The sequence below is a fragment of the Varroa destructor genome, unplaced genomic scaffold, assembly GCF_002443255.2.
Source record: "Varroa destructor unplaced genomic scaffold, Vdes_3.0 BEIS01000004.1, whole genome shotgun sequence".
NCBI lineage: Eukaryota > Metazoa > Arthropoda > Arachnida > Mesostigmata > Varroidae > Varroa > Varroa destructor.
The window spans coordinates 45,675,701-45,697,424 of NW_019211457.1; the positions used below are offsets into that span (position 1 = coordinate 45,675,701).

The following is a 21,724-nucleotide window of genomic DNA, read 5'->3' on the forward strand; positions in this document are numbered from 1 at the left end:
GTGCTTCCCGCCTTGAGTTTTTTCGAATTATAGCCCGCTGAAAAAGAGATTTCACGTCCGATTTGTACCCATTTGTAATCTGTGATCCTTTCCGAATGTATCTGCATACGTTTCACACAAGTTTCTTGCACCAGGACGAAGTTTACAGCAGTTTTGTAAGATACAGTCGATTTTCGAATGCGACGTCATTCGTCAAATTTCTAGAATTTCAACAGAGCTATTGGGTCGATAATTTTGAGATTTAACTCAACTGTAGTTGAATTTCTCGTCTACAGAATGCGACCTTCGTGACAAAAATCCACAAACTCGTTCCCAGATAAAATTGGCCGCTAGCCTGTTAAGAAACACAAATACGAAACATAAACGGCCGCTTTAGCGGCGCGCAGCTGTTCGGGGAGAGCGCCAGCACGCCCGGGTGCCTTCGTTTTCTTTATAAGAGGCACTTTGCGTTGTGGCGGGCAGTTGGTTCCCAGTAGTTGAGCAGAGAGGACGCGAGAGCGAAAAACCTGGCGTAGTTGTTCTCGGTCGTTCGACCTACACAAAAAATGACCATGGATGCTGTTGTGCCTGCTGCCGCTCCGGCTACTCCGAAGAAAGTCAAGGCCGTTAAGCCTAAGGCTCCGAAGAAGGTTTCAACCCATCCTTCGTATCAGGACATGATCAAGAAAGCCGTCGAAACTCTTAAGGACCGCGGAGGATCGTCCCGCCAAGCTATTCAAAAGTACATCCAGGCCACATTTAAGACTTGCGATGATAAGGTGTCGCAGGCACACCTCAAGATTGCTCTGAAGCGTGGTGTCGAAACCGGACTACTGAAGCGTGTTAAGGGAACCGGTGCGTCTGGATCGTTCCGACTGGCACAGAAAGTCACAAAGCCTGTCCAGCCTAAGGTTGTCAAAAAGCCGAAGGTCGCGAAGAAGCCGCAGGCAGCAAAGCCCGCTGGTGAGAAAAAGACTGTCAAGCCAAAGACTGTTAAGGCAAAGGCCCCAAGCAAACTAAAGCCTAAAAAGGCTGTGGCGGAGAAAAAGGCTTCGAAGCCGAAAATGGCCAAGAAGCCGAAAACACCTAAAAAAGCTTTGAAGCCTGCAGCGAAAAAAGCCGTTACTCCTAAAGTAAAGAAGTCCGTCGCAAAGAAGGCCCCTGCCAAGAAGTAGGTGAACTCACTGCCTCTCGGCTTGGCCTGCCTACCAGACAGCCTTCTTAAGCGAGCCTCTAGGAAGCGGTCAATGGCCTAGAACGTATTAAATAAGCAGACAACCACTTTCATTATCACCACTACGAATCATTTTGCATTCATGGTGCTGTTAACGGTGATACCAGCTTGGACCAGTAATGGGCGTTTGTGTAGAGAACCCAACTGGTCTAACGGTTATTTCATCGACGGAAATTCATCTGTTCATCCCCTCGTGTAGACGTCACCGAAAATTGCCGATAATCAACAATCCATGCTACGTTAACACATAGTAACCATTGTAAAATGCATCAATGTTGATAGAAGTTGTATTTGGCTATTGGTGGCCGCCGAGAAGTTATTTAATGTAAATATGTTGTACATACATATATTTATCATTATTTCACAGGCAGAAAATAAAAGCTTCCCCAACGAAGTATCTCACAGGCAGAAAATAAAAGCTTCTACAACGAAGCGTAGTAAAAAATACATATATTTATCATTATTTCACAAGCTGAAAATAAAAGCTTCTTCAACGAAGCGTAGTGGAAACCAAACTTGACTGTTTTCCGATCGCTAAGGTCTAAATCTAGTTTATTAGGGTTCGCAAGAGCTGTGTTAATCAACCATTTCGTATTGTAAGAATTCGCGACGATAACCCACTAGGTAGTTGCTGACAACACACAAAATAAACTCCTTCACCTGTGATTTATCTTAGTCCTACGTTAACACTTAACATAGGATTTAATGATCAGGGTTCTAATGGTCTTAAGCAGTGGGTTTTGGCGGGCCCGGGTCATCTCTTTGCCAACACTTCAGTGAAGCTCAGGCTGCCGATGGACCACGTGTTCTCCCTCAATAAAGTTGAAACGTGTCGTACGCGTACTATTACATCTCAGTCTACTTAACGCCAAGCCAAAGGCCAAAGCTGGTAGTTCGCACCAGTCCCGAACAGGCTGGCGTCCCTTAGCCGGCGAAAAGTAAATCATTCAAAAAAGGGACGCAACCATTGCACCGTAGCATAACAGGTACGCTCGTCGAGCACGAAGATACAAACGTGAACATACACATAAATGTACTGTGGTGAGCCTAACAACAAAATAGCGTCAGCGGCCTATTTGCCTGTATAGGTGCGACAGCGATGGGGACAAATGAGTGAAGGTTTCATATTGGGATTACTAGGGAACTGTAAGTGAGTCCTAAGGATTGAGTTTAGCGTTGTATATTATTCGCATTGAGATAAAACGTTCTAGCTAATTGCTAGCATAGAAACTGTTGGGAACAACACCACATACGTGTATCTGAAACTGCAGAAATCGTCTTTGCCTACTCAGTACCTAAGACGGTAAGTTATAAATACAGCAATATATCATTGTTACATAGTAAGCCTATTGAAAAAGCTGGCAGACAAACAAGGTTAAGAACGCTTGATACAGGGAATTAAAATTTTTCTGCATTGCGCAATATTGTAAACTATCTAGCGCTAACAGAAATTGGATACACGCTTTTTATTTTTTACTTATGGGTTTATATATGTTATATATATGTATATAGGTTAGTGTGTTTAACTACAGTTTGCCGTCTATTTTCAGGTGAAAATGTCACGCCATATGCTGCAATACTGTGTTAACTGAGGCTAGTAAGTTGAATCTAGCACATGAAAGAAGATCCTACAAGAACGCTGGATATCTTGATGTTGTTTGTTTATAAAGAATCTGCAGGAAAATTTTTTTTGGCTTCTATTAATAGAAAAAAGAAAAAGTATGGATAGCAGCAAATTAGTTTTTCCTACTAATACATTATACGTAAAAGCTATATTTTTTTAATGGTTTAAAGAGCAAAATCAACGCTCTGACTAAACATATGTACATACATCATCAAATCATACACACACACACACACACACACACACACACACGAAACCAGCATAGTGTCTGATGTTTTTGAAAATCAGCAAACAAGACGGACCCATCCGCTAGAAAATGAAAAAAAAACCATATATATATATATATATGAAGAAAAACAACTCGCCTCAATGTTATACAAAATTGTCCGTTTATTACGTTTCAACATTTGTGAAGAGACAGTATGTCATGCATAAAACATACTGTAACGCGAAGGCACGTTGCAGCCCTCGCTGTTTTTGATTTTCTTTACGTTTTTCTTGTTGACCATGACTCTGTTCTGTCTGCAATAGTGCTAGTACTATCCAATAATGCAATGTGTTACCATTCACCCATATTTTGGTTATATTGTTGTTGTACAGCTGACCGTCCAGCAAAGTGTACCCATTAGCTTATCATGCAATTAAACGGTCTATAGCACTCTGTGTGATGGTTTCGCTTTCTTCCAACACTCCATTATAAAATACTGGCCTGCTTCATATTAATATAACGCAGATATTTTAACATGTGCATGTGGTCCCGTTCCAGGAGACGTACACAAACATCGCTTCGTCTCATTGACGGGCGATGCCCACATGTTGCTGAAATTATCACAACGTCAGTTTTACCAAGAACACCTTCATAGGACAACTTGCGATTCATGTATAAAGAGAAACCGCAATTAAGCCTTGCAATGCAAGTTGGCTTTTCACCATACACTTAGTTCATATCTAGTGCATAAAATCCTGGTTTCTATCTAATGTGGCCTCTGTTTTCTTGCTGCTGAGTTGAAATTTGTTTACCGATCATGAAGCTAATCACCGAGGTCCAAATCTCGAGATTAGTTCGAAACACTGCCAATAAACAAGCAGTTTAACTAACCTGTAGCTAATGGCAAACGTGGAACGCTACTATTCAGGCTTAGTAACTCAATCGTATACGGGTTAGATCGCTGTATCTGTAAGGAATTTTTTTCAGTATATTTCCGTTGCCCCAGCAAGGTTTGTTTACGCTTTAAGCAGTTATGTATATTAACTGCTGCTGCTGCTGCTGCTGTTGTCGTGATCATCGTTAGGTGGTGCTGAAGATAATGTTAATAAAAACGTAGTGTTAGTTTGTTGTGCTTGATTTCTTTACTTTGCAAGCATCTGCCGGAGTACGTAGTGCAGAATACCGCCGTTCTTGAAATAAGCTAGCTCGACCTCAGTGAAGAAGCAAAGGGTAGCCTCGAACGAAATTCCCGTACTCACCTTCACCTGAACAATCTGAAAACGGACGTTAAAATCAACCATTATGCTATTTAAATATGGAGTGCTGCAATGCAGTTTGATCGTTCACATGGCACCGATGAACTATTGTAGAGAGAATATGTTAAAAAAAAACGTAAAAACGAAATTAATATTTAAATTACTGTAACAACGACATTACGTATTAAAATGAAAATATAAGCTAAGCTCAAGAACATCGACGTTTCTTGTGACAACGAAACCTTGACGGCACTAAAAGTGCGCGCCAACTTCGATCAAAAAGTAAAACGACACTTTTCATAATGGGCTATAATCGATTATAAAAACGTAAGATTTTGCCGTATGGTGCCGTCAACTGCGGGGTTGGGTCGATGAATAAACATTGCTTCTCAGAATGTAAATAGTACCAGTAAAGCAATAACGTGAAGGTTAGCTTCCTTAAAATAGAACTATAATAGTGGATGTCTGGTAGGTATTTTTTTCTACTGAATAGAAAAACTTCAACTGACTCAGAATCTGTCAGGTAGAGCAAGCTAATGTTGTATGCTCAGATCTCTTCGAACGAACACTCACAGTGTTCGGCAAGGAACACTGCCGCTACCGATGGTAAACCTCACGCTCGAATAAGACCTCAGACCGAGCTATTTTACTATACGACCTTGCCAACTAACTTTCAGAAGGTGGAAATTAGGTAGATTATATATATATATATGTATTCGTGCTTCGCGCATGTTACATGATAAATTTTGGAGCTCAACAACGGTTACCTTATTTAATTTCGTACTGTGGCCGTTAAAAACACTGCAACTATGGAATTTAGCATATAATAAAAGTTCGATCCACTGGTTCGAAATTATTTACAGAATAATATGATTCGTTGAGCAAGGCTTGGACAATGTTTTTCCTGTGGGGCGTACGAGACTATTCTGTTTGGGAAGAACAGATGCGCCAACAGTTAGTCTTTTACGACTCAAATCCGTTATAAAATGTATATTATCTAAAAAGGATACAACCTTTATTGCAATTCATAATCTTTAGGCTTAGTTAATAACATTTAGCGCTTAACAGAAATAAGCTGAGATATGTATGTATATATTTTCATTTAAATTAGGTTGTTATAGGATAAAGAGTAGGAATCATTGCTGGGCTTCTACATTACGTAAGTGCAAAATAATCACCAGCATCTTACAGGTGATTCTCTATGTAAACAGTTAGCTCGTTTTTTTATGTCAATGAACATTTTACGCACCTGTCTTGGGGCGTGTAACGCCTCCGGGGTCAGATCAATCGAGAACTGCTCTTTTCCAGTAAGAGCCAGGCTTTCTGCGTTCTGTCCTTGAAGGAACTGCAACGGCACGATGCCCATTCCGATTAGGTTTGACCTATGAATTCGTTCGTAACTTTCCGCAATCACCGCCCGAACTCCTAATAGGTATGGACCCTTTGCGGCCCAATCTCGTGAAGATCCTGTTTAGTCAAAGGAGAATATACATAGTATGTAGGACTACGGGCAACTATTTTCACATAAAAAAAAAAAAACAACAAAATAGCTATTTCTTGTAAACGTCAGACACCTAAACAAATATTGATAATTTCTGCTAGAGGAGCTTGCTAGCCCGGTGGCTCGGTTAGGGCAAGGATTTCGACCATCTGGCTCTATTATAATCCTTCCCTGACATTTAGGGCTGAACTTACCAGATCCGTATTCTTTGCCTGCCAGAATGATCAGCTGATCCCCGCTTTGTGCGTAACGTGAAGCGGCATCGAAGATATCAAGCTCTTCGCCCGACGGGATGTGCACAGTGCGAGGACCTGGTTTTGCAACAAATTTATTGACAAGGCGGATATTAGCGAACGTGCCACGCGACATGACGTCATCATTACCGCGGCGTGAACCATACGAGTTGAACTCACGCGGTGCGAGGCCTCTGCTTGCAAGGTACCTGTAATTTGCAGTGAAAGATTGGACACGTTCATTGAACAAAGGTCATGCGAAGGAAGGATCATCGATAATTTTATATTTTGCACCGATTCCCAACATCAAAACGAAGTTCATTAGGTGAGTTTTATTGAAGCACAGAAACGACAGGGATTGCAGCTCCAGAGTTTATTAACTGTTTAGAAATTGTGTGAAGAACTACGTAAGAACTACACAATTGTGTTCTTGCTGAAAGCAAGTTTTACGTAAATGTGCGCTTTACTTTTTTAAAAACGCTTGAAGAGTCCGAGGTATTTTCTGCCTAACCCCGTATAAGGAATTACTTAGAGAATTTAAAGTAGAGACAAAATAAGCTTTTACAGATGAAAATTATTTGCTGTAGTTGGTTAGAACCGTTTACATCAAAGAGTTTGTTTATCTATTTAAATGGAAATGTAATAAGTCGACTAAAACTTATCGATAATTCGTTGTGGTTACCTGGCAGCTGGACTATTGCGCGAGATGGATCCAGCCGGCGATATATGGTCCGTGGTAACGGAGTCGCCGAGGTTGGCGAGCACATATGCATTCTCAATGCTGCGAATTGGCGCCAAATCGCTAGCCATTGCGTCGAAAAATGGAGGCCGCTTAATATAAGTCGATCGTTCATCCCATGGATAGAGTAGATCTTCAGAAGCTGTCAATGCTTGCCACTGTGCAGAGCCGTTCTGAATTTTGGCGTATACCTCATTGAACATGGTGGGAATGACATACTTCTGTTCAACGTCATGGATTTCACTTCGAGAGGGCCAAATGTCCCGGAGGTAAACATTCTGGCCATCAAGGCTCTTACCAATCGGATCCGTTTCAAAATCAATACTAACGGTACCAGCCAGGGCATACGCTACAACTAATAGCGGTGAAGCCAGGTAGTTAGCCCGGGTAAACGGGTGTACACGCCCTTCAAAGTTTCGATTACCTGAAAGTATGCCACAAGCTACCAAATCGCCTTTCTCAATCGCTTCGGTGACTGTCTCGGGCAGCGGGCCAGAGTTACCGATACAGGTCATGCAGCCGTAACCAACAATATTGAAGCCGAGCTTTTCTAGATAAGGAGTTACTCCGGATTCGCGCAGGTAGTAGGTGACAACACCAGATCCAGGCGAAAGTGACGTTTTAATGTAAGGCTTGACAGTTAGACCCTTCTCTACGGCCTTTTTTGCTAGAAGACCCGCCCCGAGCATGACCGACGGGTTGGATGTGTTCGTACAAGAAGTAATGGCTGCGAGTACGACAGATCCATGGTTCAGCGTGTACTCCTTCCCCTCATAAACGAAAGACACAGTAATCCTCATCTTGTCTGAAGCGATTCCATATCCCTTAAAGCTGACTTTGTTTGAAAGGCACTCCTCAAAGTCCTGCTTCATAACCGATACTGCCACACGATCCTGGGGCCGTTTCGGCCCACTGAGCGAAGGTACTACTGTGCTGAGGTCCAATTCGACAACCTGGGAAAACATGGGGTCCCGACCCTTGACATAATCACGAAACATGTCTTGAGCGCGGAGGTACTCCTGAATTCGGCTAACGCTTTCTCCATCTCGGCCTGTTTGCTTAAGATATTCGATCGTTTTTTCGTCGACCGGAAAGAAACCTACCGTTGCACCGTATTCCGGACACATATTAGCAACAGTGGCGCGATCAGCCAATGACAGTTGCGAGACTCCGGGTCCAAAGAACTCAACAAATTTTCCCACCACGCCAATTTGTCGCAGATGTTTCGTAATCGTAAGTACGAGGTCAGTCGATGTAGCCAGAGGTGAGAGCTGACCAATGAGCTTGTATCCAACTACTTTAGGCAGTACCATAGAGACGGCCTGACCAAGCATAACGGCTTCGGCTTCGATTCCACCAACCCCCCAACCAACAACGCCTAAGCCGTTTACCATCGTCGTATGCGAATCAGCACCAACCAACGAATCCGGATAGAGAACTCCAGCCTCACTAGCAAACACAACACGGGCGAGGTACTCAAGGTTAACCTGGTGCACGATACCAGAACCTGGTGGAATGATTTGCAGGTTGTGGAGAGCCTTCGAACCCCACTTAAGAAAGCTGAAGCGTTCGGCGTTCCGCTCGAATTCCATGTCCATGTTTTTCTGTAGAGACTCTGTTATGACGAAGTAGAAAAGTAATAAACAAGACAGCATAAAAGTAACAATCAAAGCGCTTCTTAGTTTCAGCACAATACTTTAGTTTATACATTAGTAAAATACAATGTCGTGTTCAGCTTTGTACGCTTTTCCCATTTTGACGTTCTTTCTTGCAGCACGAGATTTTCTTCTACAAATTGTAGAAACATAAGTATGATAGGCGTTCCCACTCAGCACTGGGGAGCAATAATAATAATGTTTACCTGGTGCGTTAGAGAAATCGACTTGCACTGAGTGGTCGATAACGAGATCGGTCGGGCACATTGGATTAATCATCTGAGGATCACCGCCCAAACGCTTGACTGCGTCACGCATCGCCGCGAAATCGACTACGGCAGGTACACCGGTGAAATCCTTGTCATCGTACAGACCATACAGTGTTTATGTTAATTCGGGGTTCGGTACTGAGGTCTTTCATTATGAAGTAAACGTCGAAAAACGAATTATCGTGAATTGAGATTATTATAAACGCATGCCTTATCAATTCAAGTATTCACTCTGCTCTAAAAAAATCGCTTGGTCACTCTGGTTATGAAAAGCGGTAATCTCCTGTATTTTCCCTCAGTTTATCTAGCTCTCGCAATTTGATTGACTGCATCAGTCACCAAATGCCGCGGTTCATCACACTTAATATTTAGCCTTTAGATATTTTTGAAGAAGCAGATGGGTTGCTTCAGATTTTGCTCACAAGTCAACATCATTCTGTTGGACTAGCAACAAGGATCCAATAAAATACCTGAAGTAAAACTCTTGCTGGTTTGAAAGCGATTTCGACTCCATCTTCTTGTCTGGATTTCCAGTCAAGAAGGGCCTCGACGTCGCTCTCCTTCACGTGGAAGTTGTCGCAGTTTCGAACCGCACTTTCAAGTAGGACACGTACGGAAAATGGTAAGTTTGTATACCTAAAAACATTGGTAAAGCATAAATTGTTAGCAAACGTTATCTAGCAGCTACCTTAGTTACAAACAGCGAGTCAATTAATTACTAAGTTAGTCACAAATGAAACTAACGAACGTATCGTAAATATTGCCTTGCATAACACCTAATTAGAGGTGTGCATGTGAAATCGCGGTAGGTTTTTTTATCATCCCAATGGAGGCCCTTAAAGAGTAGGAGGTTAAGACTGACCACTTGCTCACTCCCTATGTTTTTTGTATTATCTAATAGTCTATTGTCGCAGCAAGAAAAGAACATGCCTTAATGCATGATGGTGAGCTTCTCTCAGTGCTATACAACAAATCAGTAGAAAAGCGATAGTCTTGTTAGAAAGGGTTGTTAAACTTTTGGGCGTGTCTGCAAGCGTAGAAATAAAAGGTCCTTGCTTAACGTAGGCGACAATTTATTATTTTTACAGCAGTGCCATGTAATTGCATTAATACAACTATTTCTATTTCAAGTCTATAGGCAACATGGACCGTCGATATTGCACTTAGGACAAAAATAGCCTGACCGGCGATTTGCTTTTTTGAGTGGATTGAAGTGTTGTATACGTGTTCCTTTGTTTTACGTTATGTTGTCTCAGTGAACCTAAGTTTAGCCTTCACTCTCTGTCTGTATATCTCGCAGGTCAGAATCGGTAGCGATGTGTCATTATAGACACAATAGTTAATTAGCTGGTGGTCACGCTAAAGTTCAGTCGATCACTGGTCGTTGTCAATCGCACAAATACTTCGCTATTATTGTCGGTCATAGCCGAAGATTTCGCTAGTGGGTAACAGCCAATGCATGAATCTAAATCTGGTCCTCGATAGCTTAAGTCGACCCATGAATAAGGCATCGATGTGTCGAGGGGGTTACATCTTCCTGAGCAAGTAGTAAGTACACTTTGTCGCGGTTCGAATACGTTCATGGGACTCGTACGTCTGGTTATTTCTACAATTAAATCTGACTAGGAGATTGATTCGAATTGATTTTGTCTCGTTCATGCAAAACGACAGCCAACTAGAGCAAGCTATGCAGATAAGAGTGAGCTCACTTTTTGATCGGAACGGTCTTGTCTGCAATAGAAACAAAAACACATGTATTTTATTTAGTCAGCAATTTCAGATCCGTGGCACTTAATTATTAAGCAAAGCCTACGCCCTGGTACATTTACGTTTATAATAGAAACGCTGTCTTAAGCTCGAGTCTTGAAGACATACCAGGAAAAATAGCGACAGATGATTTGCTTATGTATATATATATATATATATATATATATATATATCTACGTTTAGCAACGCATCCGGCTTGTCCAGCCGTCATATTATCCCATAGAATGACACAAATAATCATAGAGCTGAGTAAATATTTCGAGCTCTACGTCCGGTACTGCCTACGCCGAGCATTGCTTTAAACCGCTGGCTTTCCCAGTACGAAATGAGGGATATCCGTGCCCAGTTTCGCCCACTCGTGTCTCCAACTTTAGCAGGCAAACGCGTGCTGTACCGAAACAACAAAGCTAATGACAATGTTATCGTGAAGCCAATATATTTCCTATTGCCGACGGCACTAAATCTACGTGGTCTATTGCATTATACCGGGTATGTGGACCATTTCGTTTGTCGGTATCTTTCAGATTCGATATCAATTTGTGGTCTATTTTATTAGTGTGTTCAAGCTAAATTCGAGCTGAGCACTGGTTTGGTTAAACGGCCATATGCTGGTCGAACTGGTTCTCTAATTGACTTCGACTTGCCGACTGTTCTTGTTAGCTGCCCGCCCCCTTTTGCTTCGATCGATGACCCCACTAATCCTAGGGGGGCTTTTAGGGCGCACGCAGGCTACGAGGATGCAACTTCGCGGCATCCAGAAACCTAAGACTGTATGCCGACGTGAAGCTAGTGATTTGGGATCAGAAAATGGTAGTATTTACTTAGCACGAAATACCGTAAACCGGCGAGCGATTTAATGATTATTATACATGTGTTGTTGATTGCTCCATTTGTAAGTAAACTCAGTAAGGCTAACGACAGCTGTATAGTTCTTCTACACTCTATGTCATCTGTTAAGTTAACGGCTAGCGAAAAGGAATATTCCAGCGGTAACTTCACTCCTCTACTTGAGCAAAGTCATTTTTTTGTTTCGCCTCTGCGAGCGAAACCATGACAGTGCAGAACAGCGGCAGTTGTTTATACTGCAGGTCGGACCAGCTGAGTTGGCAGTATAAAAAAGGACCGGCATCCCCATTACGTGATGGAAGATCTCATCCGACTCGACATGGCTGGGACTACTGGCTGAGCTTATTCGGCAGGCCTCCTGGATTATCTTTCTGCTATTTACTATTACTAAACTAAAAACTAAATATTACTGTAATTAACGGCGTTATCACTACGAATGGCCCTAGGATACAATCCGGTTGAAAGACACCGATCCGCGCATTGCGCTTTGTACTGCGCTGTAAGTGTGTGTGCGAGGTATCGGGTATTATTAGGAACAATTACTAAGGCGTAAAACTTGAAGATAAATTGGAAACAAGGAGTGATTTCAACCCACGATACTGTGTAGTCAATGTAAAACCACGTATAAATACAATTGCATAGAGAGCCTATCGCATGTACATTTATGTGGAACAGGTTTATATAGCACAAATTAGCACCTACCGGGCATCACCGAGCTTCGGAAGACTGTAGTACTGATACTGCTTTCCGTTTATTTCAATGTTGGATAGGCAATGCGCGAACGGATTCAAGGTATCCTCAATCGACGACATCCTTCTTGGTTTGCCTTCACTGACGTTCGTTACAATAGGCTGATCAGACTGCGAAAAATTCACACCAGCGTTCACTTATCCTATGCAAGAAGCGAACAGTTGTGAACACCTTATTTTCTACCCTATTTACCCTTAATTGCAAGACAAATCCAAAGTACTGAATTCTACAGTGGCTTACTCTCCGTTGGTGACAAGCCTCTAGCCCAGTCTCTAATAGCACCTTTACACTAGGGGGCACACCGCTAGCTGTTGTGCGTCCTCTAAATCGAACGTACCCAGCCGCACGTTCAGGCTTTATCGTGTACCTGTGATTGTAGTTGTTTTTAATTTTTGTCGAGCTACCACCATACAAACGAACAGGGAAACAGGTTTAAAGACAGCCTGCTTGGCCCGAACAAACCGCTAACCACCCTCAACGAGATCGATAACTTAGTTCTGTTTTGCCGCTATGAGTTACGACAGCTAGTGGCTCTCTCCAATGAGTGGACGCGACAGATCGCAGGCGGCACGTACGCCAGCTAGCACCCGAACCAGTAGCAGGCTCCCTGTTAACGCCGTGGCAACACCGAACTTCTCGCCAGGTGGCCACACAAATGACGTATGAGTTGATGTGCTGTGACTACTGCGGGCAAAGCTGTCGTTCAGCGGCCGTTTCAGCAGCCATCGATTCTATCCCTGCTGTGTTTGGAACCAACGTGGCAAGGCTGTCGGTGTTGGTTTGTCGCTACACTTAGCACATAACTGACGCTGCTTCTTTCACCGCCGGCAATGTTTTTACTTCTGCTCCCTCAATTGCTCGCCGGCTACACCGGCGCGATATCTATTGCTAGTGCTTGGTCAATGTCATTAGACCACCATGGCAAGTCGCTCTTCCCTTGTCAGCCGCTGCATCGCCCGGCCGCTAGCAGAGCAGGGGCGGCGAATGAGTATTGCGAACGACGGTCAACGCTGGTGTCGTCGTGGGCCTGAGGGCACGACGACACTGCTGATGGTTGTTCGATACGAAACAACGCGATTGTACGCGACATACGATATAGTACGATGGCAACAACAGCAATACCAATAGTGAAGCCAAACATTATAATACAGACGTCTGATCGGTGACAGATGGCTTGATAGCCTTTAGCGCACCGTATGATGAGGAGAGGTTACGCGGAACGACCATAGGAAGAGCCTGAGTGAGCTACATGCCCTCCTGGCGGCCGCCGTCGCTGCTGGTCAGCTTCGTCGAGCTCCATGACTAAATGCAGAAGCGACATCCCGAGAAAAACCAGATTGAGCGAGGACAGTGTGATAGAACGTTCACTGGTAGAATTTCTTCATTTAGCACTCGCAGAGGCCAGCAGACGCCGAAAGATTGAGCTCAGTTACTTCTACGTCGTATTGTATATACGGCATAAGCGCGCGACTTGATTAACAAATCCCAGAAGTAGAGTAGGTAGAAAGAAGCCAAACGCTGCCAACAAAAAGTTATCGGAAAAACCGTAACGATGATCGGATAAAAATGAGAGTTTGCAGACAATGACCTATTTAGAGGCTACCATTTCGCAACATAACAGTTATACGAACAGTTTATACCTATGTATTAAACAAAGATTTAGACGGACTTTGGAAGCAATCAATGGACACACAGGAGACTACTCAAAGAAAGAAATTAGCGAGAATATGACATTGCGGCAACCGTTGTTCTTGGCGTGGTGTCGACTACAACAGCCAGGGGACTTAGCTAAGCCTCGGCGACAAACATGACCTGGAATAAGAAGATGGTAAATGATATTAGCTGGCCATAAACAACGAAAAAAGGGCGACCGTGACGCAACGGCTGATACAGTTAGATAGCAAAAGTGAGTAGCGGCACGTACGTATTGCGTTAAGGAGTCCACCGCTAGTGAAACCGGGCTGAGCAAATGAGAAAGAGAAGTTCTGGTTGAATGAAACATGGCGCCGTTGTGCACATGCCTCCCTAATTAGACTACGGTAACAGACTATCTGGAAGGCGCTCTGACGGTTGCGAAAGGATACAAGTAGCTAACTCGGCAAGTGTAGCTGAAGAATCGAACTGGAGGCAACTATTTTGTCTTGTTCGATAGACGCATTGCTGACGTAATCTCAAATTTAACTCATACATGAACGCGAAACCAAATGGAGTGTATATCTACTGGTAAAACTCATCCAAAAAATGGCAATCTGCGTTTGAGTTTTGTAGTAAGGTGACCGTGTATTTAAATCAAATAGAATTCTTTCTTTCTTTTTTTCTAATAGTGAGATCTAGTGAATTAGAATGCATATGTTTACGGAATATCCTTGTTAAACCAAACATATATTTGAGGAGATATTTTTCTCATGGAATTTTGTTATAGACGTTTATAAAAAAAAAAAAAAAGTCTATGATGTCTATGTCGTAGCGATCAACATCCACTCGACACGCTTTACGAAACCTGTCGCCAATTTGAGTCGCTCTATGTACTTCTTATCTGTATCAAATTAATCAAATTATCAAAGAAGAGGTAATGAAAGGCGAGTATTTTGTCCTCTACCTTCCATATTTAAAGGTCAATTTTCTTAAGTTAAATCTTATGGAGGAGGCTGTAAGTCCGTGTTCGAATTATGAACAGAAAATTAGCTATTTTTCAATGTGTACACGTCGGATGAGTTACGATTGAGATTACAAACTTCCTTGGTTGTTAGCAACCTACAGTTTACGTTCCTCTCATTCGTTTCCGAAAAACCCGAAATGATTATTTGGAACCCAAGCAGAAGACTGTACGTATTGACGCTTACCGTAGAAATATTGGATTTGCTCGTTGCACACAAAACCTTAAGATTCCAGCTAGTCTAATCTCACAAGCGAATTACCACCATCCATTTCTGATTCACTGGACGAATGCCATCTCTTCGAGCTGGGATTCGATTAACTTTTCATGTGCTTCAAATCATGTGCTAAACGCAACGTCTGCGGGATCATGGCTGCCACAGTGGACAAACAGGGCCACTTATCTAAATTTCTGGGCTTCACAGGTTCAGGAAAAGCGTAGTTAAACAGAGACTATTCATCAAATCAGAAAAGGTCAAGGCAAAAGTCTTATTTAAAAAAAAAGAGTACTTGTAACAATCCTCGTGAAATTAGAGCAAATTTTCATAACTAAACACGACAGATAGCATAATGTAAAAACACTGAAATTAAAACAAATTTTCGTAACTAAAGACGACAAATAGTATAATGTAAAAACACACGATAAATTAACGTGTATGAATTTATTATGGAACAGCAGAATTCATATGTCTATTTCCAAGACCATTACGAATAAACGCATCTTGATTAATCTCCCATGTCGCCTTCGCTTAAAGCAGCACTTACGACAGCTGAAATCTGATATAGAAATATATTATGTAACATATCGGTATTAATCATCTCACTTCCCTGCCAGGACTGTTTTTAAGCGCCAGCATCTCCTGGGACCCCTTCGGTGTGCTCCATGAGCCCCATAACCTCATCGTCGTTGTGAAAGTCAACCTTTGTCATATCAATCTTAAATACCTGCTGGATTTGGTCAACGGCTTCAAGTTCGTAGTCTCGTTCCGGATGAATTAAGTTAACAGCTGTTCCCGGTCTTCCGAACCGGCCCGATCGGCCAACTCGATGATAGTACGTCTCTAGATCGATGTTTTTATCACGGAATAGGGGCAAATCAAAATTGATGACCAGAGAAACCTGAATAATGTCAATTCCCCTGGAGCAGACGTTGGTTGTCACCATGACTTTTTGGTGGCCGCGCCGAAAGCCGTCGATTGCCGCCAATCTTTGCGCGGTTTCCAGATCGCCGTGCAACTGTGCCACATTCTGGCCTAGCTGCACCATTGTTTCTGTTATACAGTTCGCTATGCTGCGTGATCGACAGAACACCACGCATTGGCCAATGCTGAGGCACTGATACAGGTTAGAAATTGCCTCGAGCTTCTCTTCGTCACTTCGGGTTTCCATGTAGAAATGGCGTATATTCGACAGTGCGAGCTGGTCGTGTCGCAAGGTGAGCTTGACGAATGGCGTACCAATAATGGCATCTGCAAGCTCCATTACTTCGTCGGAAAACGTCGCCGAAAACAAAAGCATTTGGCATCCTCCCGTGAGATTTAACTGTCGATGTATGTTGATCACGCTTCCGTAATGACCACTCTCGGCTAACATGATGTCCGCTTCGTCCAGAATAAACACACGAATCTTCTTCATATCGAACAGTCGGTATCGTAGGGTCCAGTCGAGCAGTTTACCAGGCGTGCCGATTACAACATGCTCAGTAACTTTCTCTTCTCGGCTCAAAACTTGGCCACGGACAGCATGCCGGATTAGCACGTGGGGCGTATGAATAAGCATGCGTTTACATGCCTGAGCAATTTGTTCTGCCAGTTCAAGCGTGGGCAGTATCACGAGAATCTGTGGCCACCGATCCTCTGGCCGAACCCGGGTCAAGGCAGCGAGCAGGAACGCCGCTGTCTTTCCCGTACCTGATTGCGCTTGCGCCATCATATTCACTGGCGGATCCTCAAAGAGTAGAGGTAGGGCAGCCTCCTGAATTCGAGACGGCTTCGCAAAACCCATTCTGCAGATGGCGCGATACAAATTCGTATTGAGGCCAAGCTGGGTAAAATCGGTCACTGCGTGTAACGACGACTGTACGTCAGCAACTTGCCTGTTTGATCGGAACTGTTCTACAGAATACGTACCCTGATGAAGTGAACCCATCTTGAGCAAACGGTGATCGGCCATAGTGGCTGCTCACGGCACCGGATACTTTCTTTAAATGGTAGCTTCGCCGATCTTCACAATCACCATATCACGCACAGACCGATAACCAGGTCATTCTAATGAGGTACTCCGTAGTCACAACAACAAGCGCAAAAAGCATTTTACGAACAGTAAGCGTAAGTCTCGAGAAACGCGTTCCAGTTGTCATACATTTCGAAACCAGAGTTTGGCCGGAAGTTTACAATAGCTTGAAAGCGTTGTCGCATTCAAATACCGTTCGATGGTTACGACGGCCCAATTTATGAGTCTATGTTCGAATTTTTTTCGCCAATTTGTAAACAGTCGCAGTGCCAGTATTATTAAGCAAATTAATTCTAACGCGTGCTGAGCTGTCTGATATACTCCTCTCATATCAACGTTCATCGATTGTTTTCAACGATCAACCTGAAGTTATCGCGCGCAACCCAAAACTCTAAGGCATCATAACTTTTAATCGAGTTTATTCGCGCTGAACGTTCGGTTGATTTAACAATCGCACAACCTAATAGCGCCTTTCTTAACGTCTTTATCTCCAGCCAACGCGGCTGGTATAGTTTCGCGGATATAGTTTCGACCTTCGATTGTTCGGGACCGTGTAACTTACAGAGCTGACAATTCGTCGACTATTAAGTTAAGCGCCGGGCTGGCTTGAAGAGGAGACGGTACAGTTAATTTATTTATTACAGACACTTCGCATAATTATGCGATACGTAGAAGTAGGTGATAAAAGAAAAATGGAGATTAGTGGTAAGCAAGTTGTCTTGCAAGGGACAAGCCCAGTCGCCGAGGCTGAGCCTCTCCCAAAACTTGCTTTTACTAATTTTCGGTTAAAACGTAAAGATATTTATCAAAATTCCTATAAAAATAGCAAAATCTAGCCTAACTTTTAGTTTGGTAACAAAGTGAATTTTGGTGAGCATCCTTAATTTTTCATTAATCCATTTCGCCTTTTCTAAACGACGAACTAATCAATGACCAAGTTTTTTTATTGAAGCTTTTCGCTTTGAAGGTTACATTTGCTGATTAAGGAAATGTCGAAAATGTTTCTTTGATGGAAATAGCTTGACTGAGCTTTACCGGGACAATAAACTATTTCACTTCGGCCTTTGACTAGGTAAAGTTCATGAATTGAGATAACCGAATGCACGGTCAAACGGAAGTGTGACTGGCAGAATTGCATGTTTAAAGGATTTATAAAATGATGACTATTTTCATTAGGGAAAGTTCAATGAAACCCCATTTATAGTAGAAAATTGGCTTAAATTTCCAGGTACATTCCTGTGGTCTAATCAATGCCAGTTAGAATTACCATCCAAAGAAGGCTGGATGTATCACAAATAACGAAAGAAACAAACTGGATGTTTTTATGATTATTATATTATATAGTATTTAACAAGCTTATACAGAACAAGCATTTTTGTTATACATTGCACTGACTATCATTTATAGAGGTGATATTTTTAAGTTTTCGAAGCAACAACAGGTCATTTCGCCTGTTTCACTTTGATAGTGTAGCCTGATAAACACAAATTGCTAAGTCGGCAAATCAATTGTTCCTACATAAATAAAAAGTGTGTTTTTCACGGATATGCGTTGCACCCCGTTAAGTAACACAGGAAAGGGATATTTTTTATTGCGCTTAACGTACGTAAACCTTCGACCGGAACGAAGCATTTCATCTTTATCAGGTAGGATGTGTGGCTTAATCGAGTCCTTTGAAGCGTATCTCTTCTAGGCAAAAAGTGATATTAGAAATGAAAGTAAGTTCAATTCAATCAGCAGATTCACTGACTGAAATGCATTAGTTAACCTTGAGGATTGTTTTTGGAAAGCGGTGCCAGCGTGATCATTGTTCTCTTTACGCCTCAACGTATTTTTGTAGCATTAAGATCATAACGGTTGTGAATAAATCTATTACGATTATGTTTCGCTACTTCCTCATCCTGACCTAACAATGCCCACATAATGCAGACGCTTTTCTATTGTTTTTCCTTGCAGTGGGGTGTGGAAAGCGGTCCCATGACAGCGCAATGGTAGTGTGGTTTCCCGCTGAACTTGTGGATACGTGAGGTGGTGTACGTTGGAAACGAGCGTACACACACCTCGTTTCGTGCTTAAAGCTAACCGATTAGAGCCATGCTGAACACCAATACCGGACATAAAACTCAAACATTTCTTAGTGGTAAGGAGGGAAACGAGAAGCATCCAGCCTTCGCGTCTCACCATTTATAGGTTTTACTCAAACAACTTAAGTTGTAAATGTGTTTTGCAGCACCTTGGATGGTCCGTTAAAACCGTGCATCCATCCAGCGCACCCAGTTTTCATAACTGGTGCAGTTATTTTTGCTACGGCGGCGGTGCGTTCTCTGCGGCGCCACAATTTTAAAGCAGACGGCAAGACCATGCTTTCGCCCCTTTTCTCTCCATCACCAGATCAGCGATAGCAACGGCGAGAGGTGGCATCGAAGGGATGACAACAAGAAAGATGGCGGCGACAGTACTACGTGTGCTCATTGGGCAATAGCGCTCACTGTTTGTGCTCCAGAGGCCTCTACTTGTGTGGGAGTGTCAATGCGATGGTAATGTTGGTATGGAATGAATTGCCTACTTTTTATTTGCCTGTGCTGGCCTCCTACTGACCGCATTTGCCAGCCTCAGCAGGCGCAGGGGCAGCGAGCTTGCAGTAACAGTCATACATGGCATTAGATTGAAATCGTTGTAATATCGTGATCCTGCTGTGCTGGTTTGCTCGTCATCGGCAGCAGTGATCGGTTGCTCCCCACTCAGTTGCTTGATACTGCTCAAGCGAGTGATAGTGGCGCTTTCTGTTGCTACGAGCTCATAGCTAGTAAGCAAACTGTATCACCCTGTACGAGCTATATGTCTATCTGTCCAGTGAATGGAATAGCAGCAGCAGCACGGAGCACTCGTTTAGCGAGAGGAGGGCACAAAAATGAGGCAGCGGCTGGGACAGCCGCAGCAGTAGTCGGAGTCCCAGCAGCAGCAGCAGCAGCAGCAGCAGCAGCAGCAGCAGCAGCAGAAAAACATCGAGCTAGCAAGAGTCCTCGTAGACATCGTAACTGCCGAACCCGTCATCCTCTCATAGGCAGTAACAGCAGCTAGGCGCGACTAACAGCAGACCCTTCTGTCTCTCCTGTGCTGTGCCTACGAGCGAGAACAACCAGGCACTGCAGCTATAGGGCGGCTATGTGTAGTCCTCCTGGCGGGTTGATTGGCAGGCCGCTGTGTGCCGTATCGTCGTCTATTGTGTGTCTAGTGCGGTCCTCGAAGACGGCTGCCGGCAATACTGCAGAGAGCAATAGCTCAACAAACAAAAGAGGGCTGCAAGCGAATTATGAGTGCTGAACACTGAAGTCGTAGCGAGCAATGCTGGTGGATGGTGTTCATGTTGTTACCACAAGCGCCTCAGCAACGCCTGGTCTCGCCGGCGGCGTCGTTGGCCGACCAGCAACCGTCTAGCTGCTGGCCGTAACAAAGGCTCGTTAACAGTGTAACAACGGCGTAGGTTACGTTGCTGTCATTACTAGATAGATGTCTAGTGCAAACAAAAATATCCCATTGACTTAAACGAGACAGAAAGAACGAACGGCGACGCTTCTGCGTCTAGGTCGCTGGTGACTAGGCGTGATTGTAATCGTCGTCATCCTCGACGGCGGTGACGACGACAACAACAACAATCACAACGGCGTGAATTGCCGCGCAAAAAAACGAACCTTGCTGATTGAACGGAAACAGTAACGGCAAAATAAGAAGTTGACGAAGACAACAGAGAGTCAACGGTGAACACCAGTGCAGTAAAGTGATGGGCAATAGTGGTCCACATTGAGTTCCCGATGGAGTATCTCGAATAATATTTGCTACAGAGTAATGCGCCCTTGTCCATTTATGTTGGTGACGTATTAGTAAGGCTATGCTTAAACAAATTTAGCAAGAAACAACTAAGGGGTGGTCAAACGCTATTAATCGCCTCTACCCCCGTTCCACGTAGTTGTCGGGCTGGGTTGCAATATTCGGCCCGCGTCGTTGTGCCACTAGAAACCGTTAAACGAGCGTAAGTCGCACAAAAGTTCGTCTTAAAGGAATTCGCCGGTGCAGTTGGCACTAATTCGTGTTTTGTATCGTATTTTTCCCGGGCGTTTGTTGAGTGAACAAGCAGTTTCAGCGTCAGTAGTGAGAGGTCGGTATTTGTGGAGGGCACCTTTTCAGCTGGCATCAATATCGCGTCACGGGTTCCGAGTGTCTCCTCTGTTCTGCTGCTTTGTATATATTTTACGCTCCTTTTTACGTGCTACAACGTTGCCAATTACATTGAAGTTAATGTGGAGGAATATCAATGGCCAGTTGCGGGGTCAGAAACGTTTGGAGTACAGTGCTAGGTGATATGGTGGGTCACAGATAAAAAAAAAAATAAGGGAAGTCGCAAATAGGCAACAAGCCGGGTAACGAGTGCGTGGTAAGGAAGAAACTACTTGAGTAAAGCTTCCTGTTGGCAATCGCAATCTATTTAGGGTGCGGAAGAGAAAGTTGGCAGAATCAAGTGCACTGATGGTCGTATCCAGCTGCTGTGCGTAGTGGTGTTCTTCGATAAGGTGCACAGCCGTCGGGCTAGGTAAGTAAAAGGGGTTCAGAGCAAAGCATACTCGTAGTTACGTCATTGTCACTGAAACGTATGTGGGCTGGGCTAGAGAGAACGTTGGGGCAATGGGCGTTTTTCTATGTGTGTGTGTGCCTGTGTGCGTGCATATATGAATGGATGCGCGAGCGCATTATCAATATTTGCACGCTGCTATTATGGTT

The 21,724-nt window shown here is 43.5% G+C and overlaps 3 protein-coding genes and 1 pseudogene across 15 annotated transcripts in view; 2 read left to right on the top strand and 2 right to left on the bottom strand.

The window, feature by feature from the left end:
• The first annotated feature begins 442 nt into the window (after positions 1-442).
• LOC111248763 (putative histone H1.6) lies at positions 443-1,660 on the top strand. Its single transcript, XM_022801651.2, has one exon. It carries the CDS (start codon positions 546-548, stop codon positions 1,152-1,154), a length of 609 nt encoding a protein of 202 aa, XP_022657386.1. The 5' UTR covers positions 443-545; the 3' UTR covers positions 1,155-1,660.
• A 1,543-nt stretch (positions 1,661-3,203) lies between these two features.
• LOC111248761 (cytoplasmic aconitate hydratase-like) lies at positions 3,204-13,362 on the bottom strand. 3 transcript variants are annotated; one of them, XM_022801648.2, is made up of 9 exons: positions 12,014-13,362; positions 10,408-10,429; positions 9,169-9,334; positions 8,636-8,786; positions 6,718-8,389; positions 5,997-6,244; positions 5,551-5,768; positions 4,305-4,319; positions 3,204-4,135 (listed from the first exon to the last, which is right to left on the bottom strand). In XM_022801648.2, the coding sequence occupies exons 1-9, from the start codon at positions 12,018-12,020 to the stop codon at positions 3,932-3,934; spliced, it is 2,703 nt and encodes a 900-aa protein (XP_022657383.1). In that variant the 5' UTR covers positions 12,021-13,362; the 3' UTR covers positions 3,204-3,931. The 3 variants fall into 3 exon arrangements, with proteins under 3 accessions (XP_022657383.1, XP_022657382.1, XP_022657384.1); XM_022801647.2 differs by lacking the exon at positions 10,408-10,429 and having other exon boundaries at positions 12,014-13,353; XM_022801649.2 differs by lacking the exon at positions 10,408-10,429 and having other exon boundaries at positions 3,989-4,319; positions 12,014-13,337.
• Positions 13,363-15,341: 1,979 nt separating this feature from the next.
• Positions 15,342-17,147, bottom strand: LOC111248762 (ATP-dependent RNA helicase DDX19A pseudogene; annotated as a pseudogene). Its single transcript, XR_015327376.1, has one exon. The product of XR_015327376.1 is annotated as an ATP-dependent RNA helicase DDX19A pseudogene (transcript).
• Positions 17,148-19,324: 2,177 nt separating this feature from the next.
• Positions 19,325-21,724, top strand: part of RhoGAPp190 (Rho GTPase-activating protein 190) — a 58,335-nt gene continuing 55,935 nt past the window's right edge. For 4 of the 10 annotated variants that reach the window (XM_086988483.1, XM_022803721.2, XM_022803723.2 and 1 more), the window contains exon 1: positions 19,326-21,536. The gene's annotated coding sequence lies outside the window, so the exon portion shown is untranslated. Of the gene's footprint in view, positions 21,537-21,724 lie in introns of all 10 variants that reach the window. The other 6 variants (XM_022803728.2, XM_022803727.2, XM_022803726.2 and 3 more) reach the window with 6 other exon arrangements.

Coding starts and splice junctions, on each gene's coding strand:
- LOC111248763 (XM_022801651.2), top strand. CDS start 546: ATGACCATGGATGCTGTTGTGCCTGCTGCCGCTCCGGCTACTCCGAAG.
- LOC111248761 (XM_022801647.2), bottom strand. CDS start 12,123: ATGTCGTCGATTGAGGATACCTTGAATCCGTTCGCGCATTGCCTATCC. Junction 9,335..12,013: donor CCGAAGCTCGGTGATGCCCG/GTAGGTGCTAAT, acceptor CAATGTTTTTAG/GTATACAAACTTACCATTTT. Junction 6,245..6,717: donor CGCAATAGTCCAGCTGCCAG/GTAACCACAACG, acceptor TGCAAATTACAG/GTACCTTGCAAGCAGAGGCC.